Source organism: Pestalotiopsis fici (assembly GCF_000516985.1).
Source record: "Pestalotiopsis fici W106-1 unplaced genomic scaffold PFICI_Scf_9, whole genome shotgun sequence".
NCBI lineage: Eukaryota > Fungi > Ascomycota > Sordariomycetes > Amphisphaeriales > Sporocadaceae > Pestalotiopsis > Pestalotiopsis fici.
In genome coordinates this window covers 1,127,752-1,152,055 of record NW_006917099.1, presented here as the reverse complement: position 1 = coordinate 1,152,055, position 24,304 = coordinate 1,127,752, and the positions used below count along the sequence as shown (strand labels likewise).

The 24,304-nt window shown below is 49.9% G+C and overlaps 5 protein-coding genes across 5 annotated transcripts; 2 read left to right on the top strand and 3 right to left on the bottom strand.

Annotated features, from left to right (window-relative positions):
• Positions 1–926: 926 nt before the first annotated feature.
• On the bottom strand, positions 927–2,751 carry PFICI_11769 (uncharacterized protein; the record flags this gene model as incomplete). The annotated part of the gene is made up of 7 exons (XM_007840350.1): positions 927–1,101; positions 1,161–1,557; positions 1,615–1,857; positions 1,911–2,036; positions 2,157–2,280; positions 2,330–2,360; positions 2,423–2,751. The coding sequence occupies 7 exons, from the start codon at positions 2,749–2,751 to the stop codon at positions 927–929; spliced, it is 1,425 nt and encodes a 474-aa protein (XP_007838541.1).
• A 729-nt stretch (positions 2,752–3,480) lies between these two features.
• On the bottom strand, positions 3,481–4,398 carry PFICI_11768 (uncharacterized protein; the record flags this gene model as incomplete). Its single annotated transcript, XM_007840349.1, has 3 exons — positions 3,481–3,766; positions 3,838–4,088; positions 4,153–4,398. 3 exons carry the CDS (start codon positions 4,396–4,398, stop codon positions 3,481–3,483), a joined length of 783 nt encoding a protein of 260 aa, XP_007838540.1.
• Positions 4,399–5,074: 676 nt separating this feature from the next.
• PFICI_11767 (uncharacterized protein) lies at positions 5,075–8,443 on the top strand (the record flags this gene model as incomplete). Its single annotated transcript, XM_007840348.1, has 1 exon — positions 5,075–8,443. One exon carries the CDS (start codon positions 5,075–5,077, stop codon positions 8,441–8,443), a length of 3,369 nt encoding a protein of 1,122 aa, XP_007838539.1.
• A 549-nt stretch (positions 8,444–8,992) lies between these two features.
• PFICI_11766 (uncharacterized protein) lies at positions 8,993–13,581 on the top strand (the record flags this gene model as incomplete). The annotated part of the gene is made up of 4 exons (XM_007840347.1): positions 8,993–9,287; positions 9,363–9,466; positions 9,529–11,781; positions 11,842–13,581. The coding sequence occupies 4 exons, from the start codon at positions 8,993–8,995 to the stop codon at positions 13,579–13,581; spliced, it is 4,392 nt and encodes a 1,463-aa protein (XP_007838538.1).
• A 1,193-nt stretch (positions 13,582–14,774) lies between these two features.
• On the bottom strand, positions 14,775–19,348 carry PFICI_11765 (uncharacterized protein; the record flags this gene model as incomplete). Its single annotated transcript, XM_007840346.1, has 3 exons — positions 14,775–14,883; positions 14,943–18,736; positions 18,794–19,348. The coding sequence occupies 3 exons, from the start codon at positions 19,346–19,348 to the stop codon at positions 14,775–14,777; spliced, it is 4,458 nt and encodes a 1,485-aa protein (XP_007838537.1).
• Positions 19,349–24,304: the final 4,956 nt, after the last annotated feature.

The following is a 24,304-nucleotide window of genomic DNA, read 5'->3' as shown; positions in this document are numbered from 1 at the left end:
CCGCTGGAGCCGCTGCGCTGCCTGGCGACGGACCTTCCGTCACTATCGCCGAGCAATCGGTGGGCTTCAGAAGGCTTCTTTCCGGCTTTTGTCAGCAAGCCACGCTAAGACCGCTAGCTGCTAGGGCGTACGCGCACTGGTCAAATTTGGCCCAAGCCGTCGGGTACCTTGGCCCATGGGTGGGGTACCTACCGACCTTATTGCTTAGCAATTTCCACCCCTCGTCAACCCCAGGCCTTTTCTTGAGATTCAAGTGAGATTCCCGAAATGCTTGAAAGTCGATGGCGGATGACGGCACGTTTTTTTGCCTGCTTGTCAGATGGAATGCCTGTCTGTGACTACATGGTATATACCGAGTAGCCAATGACAGACGCCATATTACCACCAAACATTGCTTTTAAACGCACCGTAAACGTTGTCAGAAGCAACCTCTTTGTCATACATGATTTATATCCCTTTGAGCGCGGGTGCCAGTCCAACCAGAGGTGGATACAGCATTTTGTCTATGCAGACGCGACGATCGCAGGTTTACTTTCTTTTTCCCCCTTCCCGGGATTACTCGCGTCTCAGCGAGATTCAACATGACTCTGAGACAATACTAGTCGACCCCTCACGTAAGAACTATCGCAACGTGTTGCCTAGAAGCTGCACACACACCGCTCATCATTTTCGAAGCAATACTTTAGATGCTTAGCAATCTTCTGTGGATTTTTTTTTTAAACAAATTCTGGTCTGTTCTCCTCACTACGTATCCTATTCAGCCTGATAATGGAGCTAATTAACATGCAGTGGTCTTGATCACAGAGTGCAATCATGACACTTACTAATCTCGCAATACCTCTTCCAAGAATTTCGACATGATGTGTATCTGGCCAGAATATCGGCTTTATCGAAATCAAAATCAATGCAACTTATGCCATGGCATGTTAATGTTCTGCATCCAGCGGCACAAACTTCATCAAGCACTTTTTCCCCAGCGGCTGAGATGAAATCAGCTGGTCCGACATCTCCATCATGTCAGACGTCATGGACTCGTCTGGCAGTGTTGTGAAGCGCGAATATACATCCACGAGAAGTGTCTTCATCTCTGCTAGTGCCAAGCTGCTCAAATCTGGTCAGTGAAATTGTTTCAAGTTTGGTAACATTTTGTAAATGCATACTGTTTCCCAACACACCCACGACCTCCGCTTGCAAAGGCAAAGAATAACTGCTTCCGCTCCTTATCTCCCGTTGGCGCCAACCATCTGTCTGGGTTAAAAGTGTTGGGTTCTGGAAACACATCCTCATTGATACGATGTGTCGAAAACGCCTGGCTGCTGACGATGGTCTTTTCTGGAATAAAGTAGCCGTCAATCGTCCGCCCGCCGCTTGGTACATATCGCGGAAGGGACATTGGTATCGCCGGAAAGCATCTGAGCCCTTCGAGGACGACCGCCTCTAGGTACGGCAGTTTCTCCGGGGTCAAGTCTTTGTGTGCCTGGATCTCCTGCTGCAGCCGCGTCTGTACTATCCGGGATCTCGGCTGCGATATCTCCCACATGAGGAAACAGAGGGCATCTGAAGCAGCTGTCGTCAGCAGATGAGGATTTATAATCAGCGTGTGACTCAACTCACCTCCCGTAGTATCGATGCCAGCAGCCATGTGATCCAAGCATTCGGCCGCCATGTCCAGATGCTCCAAGTCGTGTCCCTTTTCTTCCATTCGACTCAGAAGGGTAAAGGGCGACGGATCGGTCTTGGCAGTAGCGCTCAAAACCAGGTCATCCGCCAAAGGCGTTTCCCTGGGCTTTGCATATATTGAAAGAACGCCCCCAATGAGCCAATGGAGAGTCGGGTTGTAGTAACGAATCAGCCGATCTTGAAACATTAATGACTGCTCTACGACGCGTGAGTGCACAAAGACAACCTACTTTGGAGACTATCGTCGAAAGTGACTTGTTTCATAATCTCGGCGTCATCCTGGTTACGAATCGAGTCCGAACCATAGGGATGAAACAGGTGATGGCTTACACAATCAAAGGCATAAGCATGCAGAACTGAAAGAGGTCAGCATAAGGCATTGATGAATAGTTGGATAACTCGCATATCTATAATTATGTTAGCCCGGGCCGTGGAAAGAAAGGAAAAGACACTCACAAATATATCCAAAGTCCCACCCACAGAGGCGGTGCACTGCTCGATAAACCTTTCAGAGCGCTCTTTGATACCGTCCATTGATGCGGAGCGCATGATGTTTGTATTGGCATAGCGATCTGCGAGGATTCTCTTTTTCTTGGCATGCTTTACCAAAGTCAGCATACCATTTCTACTTGAAGAATTCATCACTTACGTCATTCTTGTTCAGAGTACTGAACATGGTTCTATAGCGAATATGAGTCATGCTGGTCGGTGGAGTTATGGACGATATCAACGATAGGCTCACCTCCTTCCATACACCTGAAATAAGTTGTAGAACTCAGTCTTGTCATAACCACTGCCACCAGATGAATAGATCTCCTTCACACCCTCAACTGACGCAAACGAGACCTCATTTGGTGCGATTCGCACTACTGGGCCATAAGTCTCGTGGAGTTGATGGACATATCTGGTCCGGTTGGCGTGGAATTCATGCCACTTGATGGCAAAAGAAGTGAATGAGGCGAGCTTTGGACCAGGCAATTTACGCAAAGGCGATGTCAGGCAGGTCCATATATAAGAACCAACCAAGACGAACAACCCAAGAACCAGGAGAAAAGGGCTTAAGAGTGCCATCGTTGTCGTGGCTGGCCCAAACTATGACCATTGACATTAGCAGGCGAGTAGCATTCCGGGGACGTCCACTTACATTGCTGCTGATAGTATGAAGCTTTCCGGGTGACAAGCACTTCGTGTATGGCACAAGTGCAAATGTATAACTAATATAGAAGCAAAGGATACATTTTCAGTAGTGATATTCAAGAGACCGAGGTTGTCTTGCGGTGCCTTATCGCTGCCCTCGTTCGGAGTGGGGCCATGCTATTAGTGGGGAAGTCGAAGCAAAATGCCCACTAATAGGCTGGGGAATTCAATGACTAAGACTCATTACTAGAATACTGAGACGACGTTCTTTATTCTATTCTCTTATCCACATAGACTTTGTTAGTAGTCATGTTCGGCTATACCAACTACGATCTGTCTGAAAGAAAACGGCGAGTAAGAACGGGAAACATTCTGAACTACCAGGCGACTTCGGAGCAACTATCTCATCTCACTCAACCTAAACAGTAGACACAATAGGCACACACTACTGGAATCCCACAACTGGAATATAAACGTCGATGCGACTGTATATTCAGAAAGATCTATTATGTACTGAATTCCATACAAAGCTGTAGACCATCAAATTGTGCGGCAAGGTCTCATCAGTAAGATTGAACGCTATGCTTCTTGTCGACAGACAAAGCCATTAGTCGCTGTTGAGGCAGTGTTGTGGTCAGACATCAAATACTCACAGAACATAAGTTATTTCAAGTTGTCCAAAAATTTGACGACAGTCTCAACCAACCACTTCTCGGAGTCTGCCGTCTCCACTCTGTGGTCTGCTCCGGGAATGCAGCCAGATAGATCGCTAGCAATACCTGGACGGCAGAGGCTCTTCCACTTCTGGATCAAGCTGGTCTTGTCGACTGTAGGAGGCATATACTCGTCTGAGCCCGAGTGAAGGATGAGCAACGGCTTCTTGATTCTCGACCAATATGATCCAGCCACGGCATCAATAAGGTCTGGTGAGAAGTAGTTGTCTTCGCCACTGCGTACCATTTAGCTCGCCATGTTTGGAATGTGTTGAGAAAAACAGGTGCTATTGAGTGGTCGACTTACTCGGGTGCTGCTAGCGCGTACCAGCGCTGAGCCGAAACGATACCAAAGATGGTTTGCGTCTCCTTGATGGGAACAATGGCAGTACCATTGCCTGCATCGATGAGTTCCTTGGCTACTCTAACACTCTCATCTAGCAATTGTCGTCCCAGTACCAGCTCAAGAGCTCCGCGGTCCGCAACGGGTGCCTGAAGAATGAAAGCCTCGACGTCGGCAATATCAGAATACGCAGGCGATGTGTATTCCATGATATCCTAATTACCCGTTGAGCATAGATCCGGAGAGAACACGACGAAGAAATCGTTTGATTATGCATACCTGGCAGCCAGTCGAGTGGCCAATTAATACCACCTTTTCCTTGCCAATGCTGCGTAGGTACTTGACCAGCGCAGATATATCGGCAACGTCGTCCGCGAGACGAACAAAGCCAAAGCCATTGAAAGAACTCTTTAGTCTGAACTCGAAGACGGAAAAGCTGAGCTCGGGACGGCTTTCCAATGCCTTGGCGATGGCTCGCGGGTACGGAACAGTATGAGGACCATCGCCTAGTCCACCACTTTGCATTGCTGTCAGTTGATTCTCTCATGGGTACTTGGGCCAAGAATACTGAACTCTCGGCCAAACTATCGTTATCGCCGGTTACCTCGGACAAGAAGACGTCGAGATATGAAGAAAATCTTTTTTCTTAAATGACATACATGAAAACCAAGGCATTCTTGGCAGACGAGAGTCCAGACTCATAGGCGCATGCATGCCGCGTTGGCGACTTGAAAGGATGCACCGTCGTGGTAAAAGGTGCCGATGATGTCATTCTGCTGGTGTAAAATTTGTATTCGGGGTATAGAACGAGAAAGTAATTGGATGAATGAACGGGTAATATCGAATCACTCGTTAGGAAAACGAAAGTAACAGTAGAGACAGAAACATGCACAACTTTATAGAGATTGGACCTGGCCTGTAAGGTGTAAGTAGGAGAACACCTAATCAAGCGAGTGCTGCTCGGTTGTCTCTCATGATGGTGGGGTGACCCAATGGGTTACATTAGTGGGGCATCCACTAAACGCGCGCACTCAGCGGTAGGATCCATGTGCATAATCCATATTCCGTACACTCTTCTAATTCGACCATCATCCGGAATCCAGCTTTCCCAATCCGCTCGCCGAATCCAGTTTTCCCAATCCGCTCGCCGACAAAACTGCTTTTCAAGAGATCCCTGTGAACATCATGCAACCACTCCGTGATGGAGTCCATATCGTCGACAGCGAGGACTGAATTCTTCCAGGAGGTAGGTGAACGTTTGTGCCGCTTTTACACAGTCGGCCCTCTCGGGACACGCCCCGCTAAATCTCTGTTGCAGCTTAAGCCGCGCTGTGTCGCCATCAACGACTTGGCCGTGCGCTCCCAGGACAAGCGAGCCGTAGCTAAGCAGCTCATTGCCGTGACTGAGGAGGTCTCGGATGCCCTCGAACGCCAGGTCAAGAAGGACGCCTCCATCTTGGATGAGAAGCTTGCCGGCTACATATTCTTCCCTCTTTCAAACATCTTGCGCTACCAGCAGCAATTCCCTGTCCGTCTGACGGAGCTCACGATCAAATGTCTGCGAATCCTCATTGAGTTTGGCTGGAAGAGCAAGATTGAGCCCGACTTGTCCCAACAGCTGCTCATATTCCTAACCTATGTCATTGGGGGTGTACCGGGCGAGACCAGGAAGGAGGCCATTCCCGAAGAGACCACGATTGAGAGTCTTCGAGCACTTGCATCACTGATAGCAGCCACCGGCTCTTCGACCGCTGGCTCAAAAAGCCTCGTCGAAGACAAAAATCTTCCTACAATAGGCCACACAATCTCGGTCATATTGGATACCGTGAACAAGGGGGAAACCGCCGAAGTCCAGCTTGAAGCACTCCATGTTGTGGACGCTGTATTTACAGCAATCAAACAACCTGCTATACTGGCCAGCTTCCTGCCGGGAATAGTCTCTTCACTTACAAAGTTATTGAGTCCGCCTCCAGCATGGAAGACGCCTCGAAAAGTACTCGTAAAGGGCATTGCCGCGCTCAAATCTGTTCTTGTCAACGTCTTGGCGGACATCAAGGTAACAAAGCTACTTAAAGAAATCACCGATTCCAAGGACGGGAAGTCAAAGGACGAGAAGGACTCAGCCGTCGATAACCAAATCTTCACAGCACCCTGGCTGAAAGCTACAGCGTCACAAATCAAAATTGCGCTCGCAAGTATTCTCAAGTTGCGGACGCACAAATCCGAGGATGTTCAGACTGCTCTTGAGAGGCTGTGCATTGGCCTACTTGACGAGTGCCGCCAGTCGCTCTCGATCTGTACAGCTATACTTGTAGAAACAGCAATGGTTCTGTCTGCAGAGGAGGAGAACCATTCGCTCATACAGGCTGGCTTGAACACGAGCTTGGTGGATCTAACGAGCATATATCCCGAGCTTATAGATGTGGTCAAAACGACTGTCTATAACTTTGTCACAAGCCTACCACGGATTATGCAGTCGAGTGATGAAAATGTCAAGCAGCAAGCAATCCGGAATCTACTCAAGGGACAACGCCTTTTGAGCACGCTGCGTATAGATTCGTCGACTTTGAACGATACCATGGCTGCTTCCTTGCGCGATAGTGTATCCACTCTCTTGTCCTCGGGTGTCAAGTCCAACGTTGCAGAGTTGTCATCCACAGACCTTGTGCTCAGTAGCGGAGATCTCGCTGCGACGGCTCAGTCGACTCAATTCCAACCATTCCTGATGAACCACAGTGTCCAAAAGTCCACCCGCAATGAGCTTTTGACTCTAATAGCAAAAAGTGGTACATTTGCTCAACATGCTACACTAGCAAGAGACATGATTGAATATTTGAGAGAATCTACCGGAAATTCACAAGTTGCATCGTACTGGCTCTCATTTGAACTCGTCAAGGCTGGTTTGGCTTCATCGTCGGAACTGGACGAGTTCCTTGACTTTGGATCCGCGGACACGAATGAAGATCACGAAGAACTCCTCCAGGAGTTATATATTTTCTCGGTTGAACTTCTCAACTCAGACGAGGATGCAGAGGTGCTGGACTGGAGATTGCAATCATTGGCGCTGGAAGTGGCTGCATATACAGCATCGAGGATGAAGGCCGACTTTCGCCCAGAGCTGATTGACGTACTGTATCCCATATCGACGAATTTGGGCTCCTTAGTTCCGCAGCTGCGCGAGCATGCCATCATAGCTCTTAACAGCATAGCTATGTCATGCGGCTATGCCAATGTTGCGGACTTGGTCATCGAAAATGTCGACTATATGCTAAACTCGGTTTCGTTGCGGCTCAACACCTTTGATATTTCACCAGCCTCCACACAAGTTCTCCGTATGATGATCAGACTCACGGGCCCGAGACTGATACCGTACCTTGATGACGTGGTCGCTTCGATTTTCGGTGCCCTGGAAAACTACCACGGCTATCCGCTCTTTGTTGAGAACTTATTCGCTGTACTTGCAGAAGTGGTTAATCAGGGTGCCAAATCTAACCAACTGCTATTGGAGGATGATTCAAGATCCACTACAGATCACCAAAAACATCCCCGGCAAATGGTCAAGATTGAAGATATCGTTAAGGATCTGAGCAGACGCTCGGATAGGAAGAAGAGAAGGCTTAATGAAAATGATGAAATTGAAACAATCAATCATCCAGAGAAACCTTGGAAACGTGGAAAGACTGGAGAAGAATCTCCCGAGGATGATGAAGAGGAGCCAAGTCAGGATGTCGAGAAAAAGCCACCTACGACAACAACGTACACCCTGCTCACACGGATCACCAGCCTCACGCAACACTATCTTACCTCGCCAACGCCTTCTCTCCGAAAATCTCTCTTGGATCTGCTCGCCATGGTTTGCCCAGCTTTGTCACCGGACGAGGAGACGTTTTTGCCAGTTGTCAATTCCATATGGCCTGTGCTACTAGAGCGCCTCTACGATCAAGAGTCATTTGTTGTCACATCGGCCTGCAAAGCGTTGAGTGCACTTTGTGCCAGCGCAGGCGACTTTCTCAGCTCCCGCGTCGAGACGACTTGGTCAGATGGCCTGAGGAAATGGATCGCAAAGAGAAAAAGCCTGGCCTTGGGAAACTCGTCAACGTCGAAAAGGAGAATGGTCGACTCCAAGCAAAGGATCATCAACACGAACGCATCATCAGACCTCGTAATGCCCATTAGATCAGCGGGTGGACTAGAAGCCAAGGAGCCACTGAAACCTCTTGATCTCAGTAGCACGACCCCGACCAAGGGCGCTGTAGTGGGAGGAGGTCTCGGTGAGTTCACACAAGCTCGGCAAATTTGGGAAGCAGTTCAGGAGCTACTCGTTGCAATTGTCTCATTCGTTCGCATTGACGATGATATGTTTGATGATATACTCGCGCTTTTCGGTGGCGACGGTCTCGCACGTAACCAGGAGGCCAAGAAGGCGCTTGAGGCTGTGAACGAGGATGCCGTCTGGCTGGTATTGTATGAGGAGGGCCGAGTAGATTTGTTAAACCAACCCGAGAATGCTACGGAAGTAGAGTTTGTAGAGTTGTGTAGACCCAACTCACAATCTATCGCTGCCGGATAGTCGCGGATACTTGTATGTAGCCTTGGCCATTTGAATTACAAAAATCAGGACAATCGGCAACAAGAGCACCCTACACCAATCAGGTACATGCATTGAAGAGTGAAAGATTGACTTCCTCAACACCATGATCCTGGCTTTTCAACGTTGTTCCATTACATAGTATTACTGTTGGTAGAACTTGCAGCACACACACCAAGTACTCTACATACCATTAGCGCGTCGGCCCCGCCTAAAGTGCCTCCATAAAACCTGTGCATCTTGGCCGTGGGCCCTGGTCAGCAGCCATTCATAACCCCACTAATACAAAGGTCGCGTCACTTGCAGGGATCAACAGCGCGTCAAAAGTAGCAACGCGACCGCGTCTTTTTCCCACTCTAAAGAGGTCCGCGGGTCTCTTCCCCAGTCCATTACCGCTTCCCACACCAATTGATCTTGCGAGATCGTTTTGGGTCTTACTCTGTCCATTTGGATTATGTTTGTTGCATAGCAGAACACATTTGTTTTTGAAGTTCCCTCAACATCACCCACACAAGCCGTTTGTCGCCCATCATGTCCAAGGTTGCGGCAAAGAGGGCCAAGCTCGCCGAGCTAAAGGCTCTCAAGGCCTCGGGCAAGAAGGTCTTTGACTCGTACGAAGTTGAGCAAGAGGCCGATCTCTACGAGGAAGTCGACGAAAACCAATACAAGAATATCGTCCGAGACCGTTTGAACCAAGACGACTTTGTCGTTGACGACAATGGCGAAGGATACGCCGACGACGGACGCGAAGAGTGGGATCGCGTCCATCAGTACGAAAGCGATAGCGAAGATGATAGAGTTATACGAGGACACGACCGCAAATCTGGTACGCTCTCCCCAATATTTTTTTTTTTTTTCCAATATATACATTCAAGACGTGTTGCATTAACACTCCGTGCAGACAAACGGAAACGTGACGAGGATAAGGCCAAGCGAGACGCAAATGACAGAGATATCAGCGAGTACTTCATGAAAGGCCGTACCGCCCCTCAGCCCAAGCCAAAAGTAAGCCCCGCAGACCTACAGACTAAATCATATCTCGCGCTCAAGACTAATTGGCATTTTAGGTGATCAAGACAGAAGCAGACGATCAGTTTTTGGCAGACCTCCTCGGTGAAGTCGACGCCAACATTCCCGGCCCAGCAGCCCGAGCACCCAAGAAGATCACTCCCGAGAGAAGGAAAGCGCGTGCTCTGTCCCCAATTAGACAGCCAGTCGCAAAGAAGGTCAAGACCGCAGAACCAACGTTGCCGTCACCAGTTCGTTTTGCGGACGATGACTTTATTGCCACTGCAGACGACGACTTGCCTCTTCCACATGTTTCGGAGCTTGCCATGAGTGATGCTGACCCAGCACCTTCATCACCAGTCGCAAAGGTCGTTGAACGCAGGACATCTATTAAGGTAGAACCTGCCGATGACGATGACGAGGATATGATGGAGGTTGCCCTGGGCGGCACCATCAATACTGCCAGTGTCAACCTTTCTGCTTCGAGGCCGATCAAGAAGCTCGTCAAGGCAGAGCCGTATCCCTCGCCCGCCAATTCCTCACCTGCAAAGGCTCCCGAGCCCTCTGTCGACTCCTCATCATGGAATGAGCTCACCAACAAGCTCAATGTCGTCAGCGCATCCCCGACCGAGACACGATCCGTTGGAAAAATCGACTACAAGGATGCTGTTGAAGAAGACGGGAGTCTAAACTTCTTCTGGACTGATTACACAGAAGTCAATGGCAGTCTTTGCCTATTTGGCAAGGTTCTGAACAGAAAGACCAACTCGCACGTCAGCTGCTTTGTCAAGGTGGACAATGTTCTGCGAAAGTTGTACTTTCTGCCTCGTCAGAACCGCCAGCGAGATGGTGTCAGTACTGACGAGACGGTTGAAATGATGGACGTCTATACTGAAGTTGACGAAATCATGACCAAGATGAAAGTCGGTATGCACAAGATCAAGGCCTGCACCAGAAAATATGCCTTTGAGCTTCCCAACATCCCCGCGGAAGCGCAGTACTTGAAACTCCTATATCCATACAACAAGCCTCAGCTACCCGTGGAAACGGTTGGCGAGACCTTTTCCCATGTTTTTGGTACCAATACTGCTCTTTTTGAGCAATTTGTGCTTTGGAAGGATATCAAGGGCCCTTGCTGGTTGAAGATCAAGGATGCCGACTTTGGTTCCCTCAAGAATGCATCTCACGCCAAGCTCGAGGTTCTCGTTGAGCACCCAAACATGATCTCTTCCATCAGCGAGTCCGACAATCTCGATGCTCCTCCTCTCACACTGATGAGTGTCGCCATGAGGACCACATTCAACGCTAAGCTGAACAAGCAAGAGATTTTGGCCATCAGCGCCCGGATTTATGAGAATATCTCATTGAGTGATACCACACCCGCCGAAAAACTGCCCAGTCGAACCTTTACATTGATTCGTCCAAATGGTGCGGCATTCCCAATTGGGTTTGAGAAAACAGTAAAGGACAGGAAAAAGGGCGGCTTGATCAAGCTCATGAAGCAGGAGCCCGAGATGCTCTCCTTTTTCTTGGCCCAAATTGACGTTGCAGATCCTGATGTCATAATGGGACATCAGCTCGAGGGTGTCGATTATAGCATTCTTTTGAACCGTTTGGCTGAAAAGAAGACTCCTCAGTGGTCTCGCCTTGGACGTCTGCGACGAAGTGTTTGGCCGCCGTCCATGGGCAAGGTTGGTGGTAACGTCTTTGCCGAGCGACAAATCATGGCGGGCCGACTTCTGTGCGACCTTGCCAATGAGGCTGGCAAGTCGGTCATGTTCAAGTGTCAGTCATGGAGCTTGACTGAAATGTGCAATCTCTACCTTGGTGGAGAGAAGCGCAGAGATATCGACAACGAAGCCGCCTTGAAGACTTGGGCAGCCGAGAAGAACGGACTCATGGATTACATCACCCACATGGAGGCTGATACACACTACATTGCTGCTCTTGCTTTGAGAACGCAAATGCTGCCATTGACCAAGGTCTTGACCAACCTGGCCGGAAACTCCTGGGCACGAACACTGACTGGTACTCGTGCTGAGAGAAACGAGTACATTTTGCTCCACGAGTTCCACCGCAACAAGTACATCTGCCCCGACAAGCAAGTCTTCAAGGGCAAGCCCAAGCCTGAGGATGAAAACGAAGAGGCTACAGAAGGCAAGAAGAAGGACAAGTACAAGGGAGGTCTGGTCTTTGAGCCAGAAAAGGGTCTATATGACAAGTTCGTTCTTGTCATGGACTTCAACTCCCTTTACCCCTCCATCATCCAGGAATACAACATCTGCTTCACCACCGTTAAGCGCGCAGGTTGGGTAAGTTGATACTCATCCAGTGCCATTGGCTATTAACTGTATGCTGACTCGCAAATATAGTCTGGAGATGAAGACTCCGTGCCCGAGGTGCCCGAGGAGCAAGATATCGGTATTCTACCCAAGCTCATTTCTACGCTAGTCAGTCGTAGAAGAGCTGTCAAGAGCCTCATGAAGGACAAGAATGCCACAGCTGAGCAAAAGGCAACTTGGGACATTAAGCAGCTTGCCTTGAAACTCACTGCCAACTCCATGTATGGATGTTTGGGTTACACCAAGTCACGTTTCTATGCCCGCCCTCTGGCTGTTCTCACCACCTTCAAGGGCCGTGAGATTCTGCGCAGCACCAAGGATTTGGCTGAGTCCAACACACTTCAAGTCATTTACGGTGACACTGATTCCGTCATGATCAACGCCAATGTGGACTCTGTTGCAGATGCCCTCAAGGTCGGCCAAGAATTCAAAAAGGCCGTCAATGAGCGCTACCGCCTACTGGAAATTGATATCGACAATGTCTTTAGGCGCATCCTGCTCCAAGCAAAGAAGAAGTACGCTGCCATCAACCTGGTTGAGGTTAATGGTAAATGGGAGGAGAAGATGGAAGTTAAGGGTCTGGACATGAAGCGCAGAGAATACTGCGGACTGTCCAAGGAGATCTCATCCCGCATCCTCAATGACATCTTGTCCGGTGATGACACTGAAGTATCCATTCAGCGCATCCACGAGTATCTGCGCGAGACTGCGGCCAAGATGCGTGAACATACAATTCCTGTTCAAAAGTACATTATCTTCACACAACTTGGAAAGGCACCAAAGGAGTACCCCAATGCCGACTCCATGCCGCAGGTACAAGTCGCTCTCCGAGAGATTGCACGTGGCAAGAATGTGAGGCGTGGAGACGTCATTTCATACGTTATCACTGGTGATAGCGGATCTTCTGACCCCGTGGCTAAGCGTGCCTACACACCTCAGGATGTGATGAAGTCCGACTCCAATCTCAAGATCGATGTCGAATGGTACATTGGCAAGCAAATCTTTCCTCCGGTAGAGCGTCTTTGTGCCAACATCACCGGAACATCGACGGCTCAGCTCGCAGAGCAGCTTGGTCTAGATATTCGCCGCTATGCCAACAACTCATCACACGGGAACAGTGGACCTCAGGATCTTGAAATCCACCCACTGGAGTCTCAGATTCCTGACTCCATTCGCTTTGCCGACTGCGAACGTTTGCAACTACGTTGCAGGAAGTGCAGAGCCTCAAACCCCTTTGAAGGTCTCATTGGCTCTTTGAAGTCGGTTACTCCTACAGGTGTCGTCTGTCCAACTTGCTCAGCATCAATTCCCAACCTCAGCATTGTGGCCCAAGTTGAGGCAGCTGTCCGCAGACAAACCGCCAGGTATTACGAGGGTTGGCTCATTTGCGATGACCCATCCTGCGGCAATAGGACACGACAGATGTCTGTTTTCGGTAACCGCTGCTTGGGTCCCAATGGACTTGGCAAGGGTTGCATGGGCAAGATGAAGTACGAGTACAGCGAGCGCGATATATACAACCAGCTGAGCTACTTTGCCAGTCTCTGGGACGTTGAGAAGGCCAAAGCCAAGGCCAGCAGTGATGATTCTCTTGACGAGGAGAAGAAGCTGAGCGCCGAGGAGAAGACTGAAGTCGACGTCAGGGCAAAGCAGAATAAGAACCGCTTTGATCTTGTACAGGGTGTTGTCGAAAAGTACTTGGACAAGTGCGGCCGACGATGGGTCGCCATGGACACATTGTTCGGAAAGTTGGGATTCATTGCTGCATGATTTTGGTTGTTCGAGTAGGAACTAGGTAGAAGAAGCTCAAGGCAAGGAGTACGGCGTCGGGTATCTATTATGACTTTTGGGTCCGTCCTTGATTGACAAGACAGGCAGAGGAACGTCTAATGTGTTTTCATGAAACTTGGAAATTTTGTTTATACACGTTCTAGAAAATCGACGTCTTGATAATTGAACACGTTCAAAAAGTATCTGCATCGTGCCCCCCAGTAAACAAGGCTGTAATAATTTCCAGATTTTGTTGCACCTATAGGTTGGGTGGATTTTGTGACACGGCATGAGAGAATCGTTTCCAAATATACAAAAACATTCAAGATCACTGGATGAAAGAGAAGAGATTGATTTGGTTAATACATACAACCTTCTAGTACATCTCAAACAAGCATAAACAAATAATCCGAATCAACACCTCAGCAAATACAAAACACGAAACACCAATGAATTCAGAGAAAATGTCAATTCGTTTCGCTCGCCTCGTGTAGACTGACTGACAAAGTCTGGGAAATTAAAGTGATGTACAAATGTAGCCACTCCAGTAGGTAGAGAGAGCAGCTTAGCAACAAAGGCGGCATTGAAACAATCGCCCAAATCTTTTTTTCCACCTCCCTCAAAAGTGCACAATGTCAAAATACAATTTCCTCCAAGGTCGTCGTCGACGTCAGTCAGCAAGTAAGCGTCATATGCACCCCCAAACAAAAAACTTTGTCGTGCATCTCATGTCTCCGGTTCTTGACACGAATATCAAGCGCCCGACTCTTGCCCTGTCGTCCTCATTTTTTTTCCTTCGTCATCATCCCTCCGTCTTTTCCTCGGTCATCCATGCCAGCTTCTCGATATCAAATCTTCTGTCCTGGCCATCTGAGATCAGACCGAGTAAAAGGTTCCTCGCGTAACCTCTTTGGCCAATGTGAAGCCGGGTCCTCGAGGGTTAACAAAAAAATCAAAAGGCAAAACACTTTGTGTTGAAGTGAAAGATGTTCGTGCAGCGTCTTTGCCGCCAATGAACATGTCGTGAGAATAATTCTATCGGAAGGGAGGTATCATATGATCAATGAATCTGTATGAACTTTTTGAGACACATTCTGTCGATCCTTTGTAAATGCAGCACAAACCCCGTCTATGCACAGATTTGCCTGGAGCAAATACATACAGTCTAGTTTTAAAAAGAGAAGATCAACCAATTACTCCTTGTCCGCAGCAGCTGCCTCGGGTGTGACCTTGGCAAGGGCAGGAGAAGCAGCCGTGGACGGCGGAGAAGCTGGGTTGTTGTCTTCCATGTTGGCCAGAAGACTACATACATGTTAGCATTTTTCACATTGTGTGAATAGGTAGGGGGTTCGTCAACTCACCTGAATGCATTGGTGCTGCTCTGAGTGGGAGGTGTGCCAGTTCGGGACGAGGCACCAGAGTCTTCGGCGCCACGGCTTAGGGAACCACCAGGGCCCAAGCGACGACCACTGTTGCTACGGGAAGAGAACATCGAGGTGGGACCCAGCGAGATGTTCTGGCTCGCGGTACGACCGACGGAGCCCTTGAGGCGGCGCAGATCGTCCATACCGACGGTGTTGGGGGCTTGTTGAGGGTAGCCACCAGAGTACTGGCGGGCATCGCCACGGCCCATGGGGAAACGACCGCTGCCACCACGCTGGTTGGTCTTGGCCGCCTCAGCCGCCTTCTGAGCAGCTGCGGCCTCGGCCTCGGCACGAACCTCTTCCAGAGTCTTGGGACCCTTGTTGGTCTCCTTGGAGACCCACTGGGCTCTCCTCAAGTCAACGACATCCATGAGCATGAACTTCAGACGGCTGGGAATGTCGGGCATGTCAATCATCTGCTGGATTCTTGTAAAGTAAGCATCCATCATGATCTTGCCCTTCTCAGTGGAGTCCAGGTTGCCACCAATAGTGCGCAACAGCTTGGATAGAGATTCGACCTCGGCCTCGTCGGGAGTACCCTGGAAATCAACGAGCTTGCGCACACATTCGTGCATAATACGCTCTGTAAGCATGGAGAGCTTGTACAGCTCACCAATGAACTGCACGAGACCCAGACCACGACGCTTGGCAGCAGCCGCAGCGTAGTACTCGTCGGACATCATGGCAGCCTCCTTTGACTCGCCCTCACCAGGCTCGGGTAGTTGGGTCTTCCAGCCTCGCTCGAACTCCTCCTGACATCGGTTGAGCAGGTACTTGCGGAACAAAGCACCGCCACTGACAACGTTGCCGTTCCTATCCTTGATGTTATCATCACGAACCTCGGGACTCATAGTCTCGAGCATGCGCTTGGCAAACTTGGCATACATTGATGCCCAGTGAGCCTCGTCAGTAGCCTTTTCAAAGGTGAGCTGAATGACTTGGCGCAGAGTACGTCCGTCCGACTCCTCCTTGGACTGGGCAGCAATGTCAAGAATCGACTGTGCAATTTTGTCAAAGTTCTCCGGGGTCATCTTGTTGAGCGCAGCCTTAACCTTGCGCTGGACCATGGGCGGATCCATGAGACCACTAGGCTGTGGTGGAGCAACACTCTTCTGTGAGAGACTGGCAGGCTTCCAGCCCGTCTCAGAGGTCTTGATAGCCTCAATCTTCATACCGGCAGTCAAGGGCATGGTCTTAGCGGCCTTCTCTTCCGCCTTGGCGTCAAAGGTGTTGCGCTTGCTGGCACCACGGCGAGAGTTGGTTCTCGGAGCAGAAGCCATGTTTGAGCTAGATGTTCGCGACATCATGTTGCCAGCAGGGAACGAACCAGGTCGGCCAAAGCTGTTCATGGATCCCATAGCAGGACGGGGCATTTGACCTTGAGCCATGGCAAAACGTTGTTCTGAAGTTGTGCCAGCAGGAAGCGGCTTGGTGGCCCCAACACCGAATTGGCCGATGGGAAAGTTGCCTCCGCGGCTGGAGCCAGCCCGGGCGGTTGCGGGCGTCCGGCTTGATGCAGAACGACCACCATCGCCGTCACCAATCAGGTTCTTAACCTGTTGACCAAATTCGAGCGAGGGCTTCTCGGTGAAGACGGTCTGGAATTGGAGCAAGAAGCTCGGATCATACTTGAATGAGGTGCCCTTCTTGGAGACAGCCGTATTCAAGGCCGGGTTGGGAGAGCTGATGCCCTCGGGATATTTGAGGTTCATAAGCGCTTGGACGCTTTGCAGGCGCTTCGCAGTCTTGAGCGATTGAAGGGCTGCAGAGGGTTGGGGTGGCTCAACTCCAACGTTGGTGTTGAGGTTCAGAGGAGCAGGCTTGGTACCACGCTTCTCGCCTGGGCTGACCTTGGCGGCCGTGACTGGCTTGTCATCGACGTTGAGGCTTGCGGGCTTCTTGGACTCCTTATCGAGGAGAGACATGCTGCCCAGCTTGCCAGCCAGGGCATCAGCGACGGACGGAGTCGACTTGCCTTCGTTCTCAAGACGCTTGCGTTCCTTCTCCTCTTCGAGTCTCTCAGCCTCTCTTTCAGCCTCCTTCAGCTTTTCATCAGTGCCGGCAAGCTTCTTGGCCTCCTCTTCGGCCTTCTTTCGTGCGTCTTCGGCAGCCTTCTTCTTCTCAGTAATGGCAGCCTGCTCAGCTTCACGCTTGGCGTCAGCCTCTTCCATTTCGCGAATCATTCGCTCAATTTCATCTTCCTCGTCCTCTGCCGCAGGAGCAGGAGCCTCCGCTGCCTTCTTTTCAGCCTCGGCCTTGGCTGCGGCTTCCTCAGCAGCCTTCTTCTCTTCGGCGGCCTTCTGCTCCTCCTTCAACTTCTCCTCTTCCTTGGCCTTTTCCTCAGCAGCACGGGCTTCCTCAGCGGCCTTGGTTTCAGCGGCCTTGGCTTCCTCTTGCTTGGCCTTTTCATCAGCCATCTGTCGAGCAATCTTCTCCTTGAACTCGTTTTGAACCTCGGCCGAAGTCTTTGTGGCGGCACTGTCGGTTCGGTTGTGAGCTGGAGCGTTCACCTTTGGTGTGGTCGACTTTGGAGGCGGCGTGGGGGTCGACGCAATAACTGGTGGTGTCTTTGACTGGGCGCTGTGTGCCGGAGAAGCTGGTGCCTTGAGAGCGTTGAAGTCTACAGCCTCACCATTGGCATTGCGAATGGTGATGGCGCCGCTTTTCCTCACTGGCTTCACAAATTGAGGTGATGCAGCAACAAGTGGAGCCTGTTTGTTAAGTTGAGGGTTGACCGGCTGGGGGGTCTGACCAGTGCTAGAAGTTGGTCGAGTCTCCGAGGCCTGCGATTGAGTACGGGACATGGGCTGAGGTACAAAGGCCGGAGGAGGGCCAGTGTAGGGAGTTTGAAAGTTCGGGCCCGGAGAGTGCGGCTGTGGCATGTTGTACATGTACTGTTGTGGCATAGCACGCGGATCGAATGTACCCGGGGGTCCGTAGTAACCTTGCTGTTTGTTGTGACCTGTTAGCGAGGGATCAAAATTACTTGGCATATGTGTTGATCTCATAGGAGGGAAGTGAGAGCCCATGGGAGGGCGGTGCCACATTGGCATGTTCAAATTTCGGTTAGTATCAACACGCTCTCCTCGTTCTGCTGGCAACTGGCCATGCCAACGAGCGTCATCCTGCACCATGTCCTTGAGAAAGTGATTGTCTGCGCGCTTGTTGTTGAAGCGTCGCGGTTTACCACCTTCTCTGGCATAGTCGTTTGACTGAGAGCGGTGCCGAGGGTTGAAAGACTTCTCTCCATCACGGCTGCGTTGATTTTTCCGCTTGTACGGTTTGTTGTTCTTATACTCAAAGTTGCGAGTGGGGGGAGACGTTACGTTTTGCATGGGTCCGCCCATGGGCGGTTGGTAGTAGTAAGGTGCAGTCCCAGGGACGGGCATGGCAGCAGGCAAAGCCGGACTGGCGCGGTTCATGGGCGGTGTTCCAGGATTGAAGTTTCCACGGGGTTGGAAGGCGGGTGCCATGGTGCCTCGACCTTGTGCGGGATGGCTTTGGCGGTAGGCCGGAGATCCGTTGGGCGGGTAGCCCATCTGGTTGTGGCTGTTGTAGTTGGGGTTGTAGCCACCGCGTCCGCGACCTGCCGGGTGATATCCTCCACGGCCGGGGGGTCCACCCTGAGCAGGAACGCCCTGGTTGCTAGGATCGTTGGCCATGGACTGGGAAGACTCGTTGCGGATGTGCGAGGGGTTCTGCGAAGCGGCCGAGGTACGGCGCATGTGGGTCTGTTACATCATGTTAACATCAAGCGTAGGATGGAGGGATGGGATATATATCCTTACCTCACCGTTGCCTCCAAAGCTGCCGAATGTGACATTGCCAGACTGAGCGCTGGAGGGGGGACGGCCGCCGCTAGCTGAAGGCTGAGGGATGGGTGACGGCGAGTTCTGCGGAGAAGGCACCCGAGCGTTGTTGTTGGAGTTCGGGATAGCGATGGGAGCGCTGCCACCTTGAGGGGTGCTGTGCGAAACAGCAGGCGAGGCCGAGAAGCCGAATTGGATCTTACCGGCGTTTCCGTTGGCAGAGTAGTTGTTGTTGTTGCCACCTACGGTGACAGAGGGCTTTCGAGCATGGTTATCTCCGTTAGTGCCGACTGCCACAGCAGGGGCAACGGTAGGAACTGCGGGCATGATGGGACGACCGTTTACTTGCGAGGCAGAACCCGACTTCGCATGTTGCGAGGTACCGGAAACAATGGTAGGCGTGGAAGAACCTCCAGCAACGATGGGCGTCGATTGCTTCTTTTGAGTAGAAGCAGCCGATGCGTACGATGGAGAAGAACCGTTCGGGGCAGTGGACGCGTTGGCGGGTGTTTGCTGGTTGGACGTGGAAGTCATATGTGACGTCTTGAGGATACGCGCAGACTTGTGCCTTTTCAGTTGAGCTTTCGTGATTTGATCGAAGGGAATCTTCTGTGGTCGGGAAATGCGAAGATTGCTTTGCCCGAGTAAGAAAATTAGGATCCTCCAAACTATTATAGTCTGCAGACTGATTGTTGCTGGATCTGGTGAACAGTCGAATATCAAATTCGAATGTTGATGAACAATGTGCTTCAGAAGTGAATGGATGCCGAAACTCTCAAGTATCGGGAGAATAGAAATCCTTCTCGTGCGATTAAATTAGAGTTTTCCGCGCCAAATGGCTTCCCTTTCCTTCTTGTTGGTGAGCAGATTATTCACACCGAGTTGCGATAATCGAAACAAACAGAGCAATCCGCGAGGGTGAGTCGTGGATGTGCGAAGATGTTCGATGAGTCCTGCAAGTGGAAACAGAAGGCAACGAACCAGACGGATGGGTATCAAAAGACCAAATTACTGTCGCAGCGGTGAATTGATGCGCAGAAAAGAAATCGGCGGCTGGCGATCTGTGATGAGATGCCAACTTTCACTGCAGAGGTGGATTGCGATTGAGGGTGGTCGCGAGTCGTCTGTGAGGAATCAAACAACGTGGTGATGATTCCAGACAGAAGCGCAGACGGGGGAGGGTCTCGTTCCGGTCGACTTCAGGAAGATCTCGTCTCGGGGAGGAGAGGAGAATAGAAGTACAAGAGTGGGGAGGAGAGTCTTCTCTGAGATGAATACAGAGGAAGACGTAATTCTTCTACCTCGATGAAAAATACAACGAGTAGAAAAGAAAAAAAAGAGACCTAAAGGGATGGGGTTCCTCTGGTCAGTCACGTAAAGTGATCGTGGGTGGTGAAGGAGGAGAAACTTTTTTTCAAAAAAATTTGGGGACCGCTCTCCAAAGGTGGATGGAAGGGCTGGGAAAGCTGGCAGGCCAACTGGGTGGGTTCCACTTTAGGCCTTCCCGCTACCACTGACCAGTCGACCCAGGTCAAGTCTGGTAGGCGAGCCCAGTAGTGGGCAAGGTAGGTAGCAGGTAGGTACTTGTTGGACGGGAAAAAAACACCCACAATCTTAGCCCCGGTGGGTCAGCGCTCGCTCGTCTTCTCCTTCAGTGGCTCACAAACGCTGGCGTGTCATCGCTAGATGCTGTAATCCGTTCTCCTACGTACTGCCCAAACGCGTGCGCTATTCCACACGTCCCCAAGGCATCGACTCCACCAAACTCCTCATTAAAAAAAAAAAAAAAACAAAAAAAAGAGCCTGGCTTGGTGTGTCCACCCCCGGTCGCGAAGATTGGCACGGAGCGCACCTAAATTCTGATGCCGGAAGATCTAATGTACTACCAGCGCGAGACACTTATGGCAAAGTACATTCGACATCTTGGCTTCTTGCCTCTTTTTTCCTCCTCAATCTTGTCACCCGAGATTCATCGCTACAGCGCACTTCTTTTTCTTTCCCACTCGATTCAATAATGCGCCAACCTTGATGCATTCGTTTAATTTCCATCAAAGAAGAACCTTGTCGGCCATGACCCTTTGCACCCAAAACAAGACGCAATGAGTCTCGGGCCGTTGAGTCAAAAAGCTTGGCGGTCAGCAAAACAGTCATAGCCAGACAAGAGACTCAACACACAGATGCAAGCCACATTACCTACCTGGAGGTTTTGGCACATGCAAAGTACCAAAAAGAGTCTGCCTACAAACTCTGTCTTCCTACCTAGGTATGGCCAGTAGGAGTATCCTGCCTTGTTCAGTACCACCAGCTAGGTTGTCCATGTTGGTAGCGATCACTTTCATGCATTCAGGTACGGAAGTAGGCAATCAGATATCGATGCTTTGGATTTCCATGTCCATATACACATATCCATGGATGTTGCGTTAGGTAGGTCCATCGGATCTTCGCTCTGGGGCCGGCTGTGAATGAGCCTGAGCATCAACCGTGCGCCGATGCTCGCAGCCTGACCATAATCTACCTACTTTTGTAGCTCGTACCTTGCCTAGCTTTTCTCCAAGACGCGACCTTTTTGCAGCTATTCGTCCTCCCGGCCGGACCCAACTACTTTCAAGTCTGCCAATCGTGTTGGAGCCAAAGTCACCTTCAGAAAAATAAATAAATTGGAAAACATACAGACGAAGGAATCTGAGTGTCTGGTGGACTTGGTAGCTACTAGGTAAGTAGGAATACCTCAGGCTCAATTCGATGCGCCGAGCATGAAAATGAAACGTTGAAAGTACCTCCTACCTCCGAGGTGCTCTGTACGTTTATTACGCTTGCACGTTAGGTAGGTTTTCAGGTGTAGGTTGAGTAGGTTCCAAAAAAAAAAAAAAAAAAAAAAAACTGCTTCGGATTTGTCAAATACACACCGAATCGCTTCTTCAACACCTCTGGCAACTTGTTAGCATACCTCCGTGGGCTGGTCATGTCTATTTTGATTGAGTCCCTTGCTTTTCGGTGAGAAATCTCTTGGGGGCACAAGATTTTAGGGGTTCATGTTGAGTTTATGTTTGGGGATTATGCTTATTTGAAAGATGGCATTTTTGCCATGTTAGTATTTGCATCCGAAATCCGATCAATCGCATGTAGACGTGGGAAAAGCCATGTCCGCCATCCTTCATTGTTCATTTGACAGACGAATGAATTAGCTAAAGAGTCGAAGTGCTCGAGGATGTGGTGTTGCCATCCATCATATAAGCAATCAGAAAAAGGCTGCCGCGGATTTTGTCGATCATATGTACGCACTGTACTCATACCGGACCAAAGACCGTGTTTCGAAACACCACCCCGAACTTGTGGTATGCCCAGCGATACCACCCATGTCTCCCACGCGACAAGATACGTTCCTCATCTACATTAATGGACAAAGTCTGCACATAGCCCGTAGGCAGGTACCCTAGCCTCGCTTGCTTGAATCTCGACTTAAGAGTAGAGAAAAGATTTCCTGGATGCACTGCTGCGGACGTAGCGCTCCGAAGAAAACCGTCTCGCACATTGTAACGTCTAAAGTAGGCATGTATGTCTACTCGCAGGGTTCCTGGGGAAATCGCCCAAAGACCCGGGGAACTCTTCGTCTTTCCACGAAAATAATATTGCTTGGAATTCCTTCAACTTGTGGTTTAGTTGCAATCTAATGGTCATGTCATTTAGGAGCTACCCCCTTCGTCGGTAGATACCTAGTAGCTATATAATAAGAAACTCATATAAGCTACCAATATACGTAGCCCGTGGTGTAGCGTGCTAGAGTCCCATCAACGCGTGTGCAACATACATTCGCGTCCTAATATCACCACACAAATTAATGTAAAGGCCTGGCCGGAAGAGCCCCCTGCCGTGCCGAGCTACATGATTTTTTCCAGTCTACTTTTTCGATAATGCTTTACTAGACAGAAAAGTATATAAAATTGTGTGTCTTTCTGTCACAAAACGTAATTTGATTATCTACAAGGTAGGGAATTGCTTTCAAGCTGATGACATATAATGCAAAACCTGCAGGCACGTCTTTGAAAATGCCGAACGTTTGTTCGACATCTACACAGTACTCAAAGGACGCAACGACGCTGAGGATTGATCTCCCTTGCGGGATGCGCAACTCCCGACGCTCTGGGCAGCTCGGGAATTTCGTAAGTACGAAGTAGAGTCCGTAAACTTTAGACGATGCCAGGCTAGCGACGGTTGTCCCTCCATCATATTTCATTGCCAGTCTAGACAGCAAGCATATGATTCCCCCAGACGTTCAGGAATTCGGTTCCCAGGCTGTTCAAACATTTGTATAGCTCATAATGCTATGCCAGCAAATCCATTTTCCAATAGTCACCCAGAACATCTATTACCAGAGATCGGGTAAGGAAAATATCTCTTCTGAGCCATTCTTTCTACTTTTCCAGCGTTTCCAGCGAAACTTGCAAGCATTGAAACGAGTCGCCTTACATTAGTCGCAACGCACCACCTAACTGCTACACACCCAATCGAGTATCCCAGCTAAGATTTTTTCTGTTCTCCCTCCTTTTAAGGTCTGAGACGATTGGTAAATAGAGCTGCAAACGCCCACCCTCCTTTTTGCCCTCTCCCCAAGCAATCGCCACTCGATTTCTGCATACTATTCCCCATTCGTTTTCCTTCTTCCTTTTTTTTTCTTGCCCTACCGACCCACCGGATGGACTGCCGCCATACTGCATCTTGTATACAACGTTTGACTGTTGAGTCATACTGAAGTCAGCAGCTGGGACACCAGTGACGCAAGCCTGCACCACCGGGTGGGCTCTCCAATGTCGATCGCTCTTGGGTTAACTGTCACATTATTAGCTACTAGTACGATACTAATAATGTAGCTTTTCGGGCTCATCCAAAGGCACGGACAGGCAACAATAGAGAATCGGCCTACAGATTACAACTCCTCGCCTCTTTTTCTAGGCAATGCATCATCTTATGCCTTGTCAGAGTGGATTAAATCCAATTCGGTCTGTCAAAAGTTTCTCATAATTCATGACTGACTCAACGCAAAACTCCAATCTCCTACATGGTACTGTATACTCATGAGAGCGGTGGCACATGATACCATCGTATGATGAACGATGACTGCCACACGATCTTACATATGAAATTCCTTGGGCCACTGTCCTATTTTGGCGAGGGACAAGGGACAAGCAGAAAGCCAAGTCAACCCCCGATGAACGAGCTGCGGTTTCCTTGGGTAGTAGCCTAGATGCAGTGAGCTGGCACATGCTCTTTTACCGACGGCGATACGGACGGACACCGATCGTACATGATCGTTCTATTTTCTGCTTTGCCATCTGCAATTCTGCTTACAGGCCCGCCAGGTGCGCGATCGCATACACATGAGGATCATGTAGAATTTCGCTCGAGTTTGGCCAAAGCCCACAAATAGTCGAATGGGCTTGGCGATTGTTTTTTTTTTTTTTCCTTTTCCTTCACTGCCCACAAAGATCAACC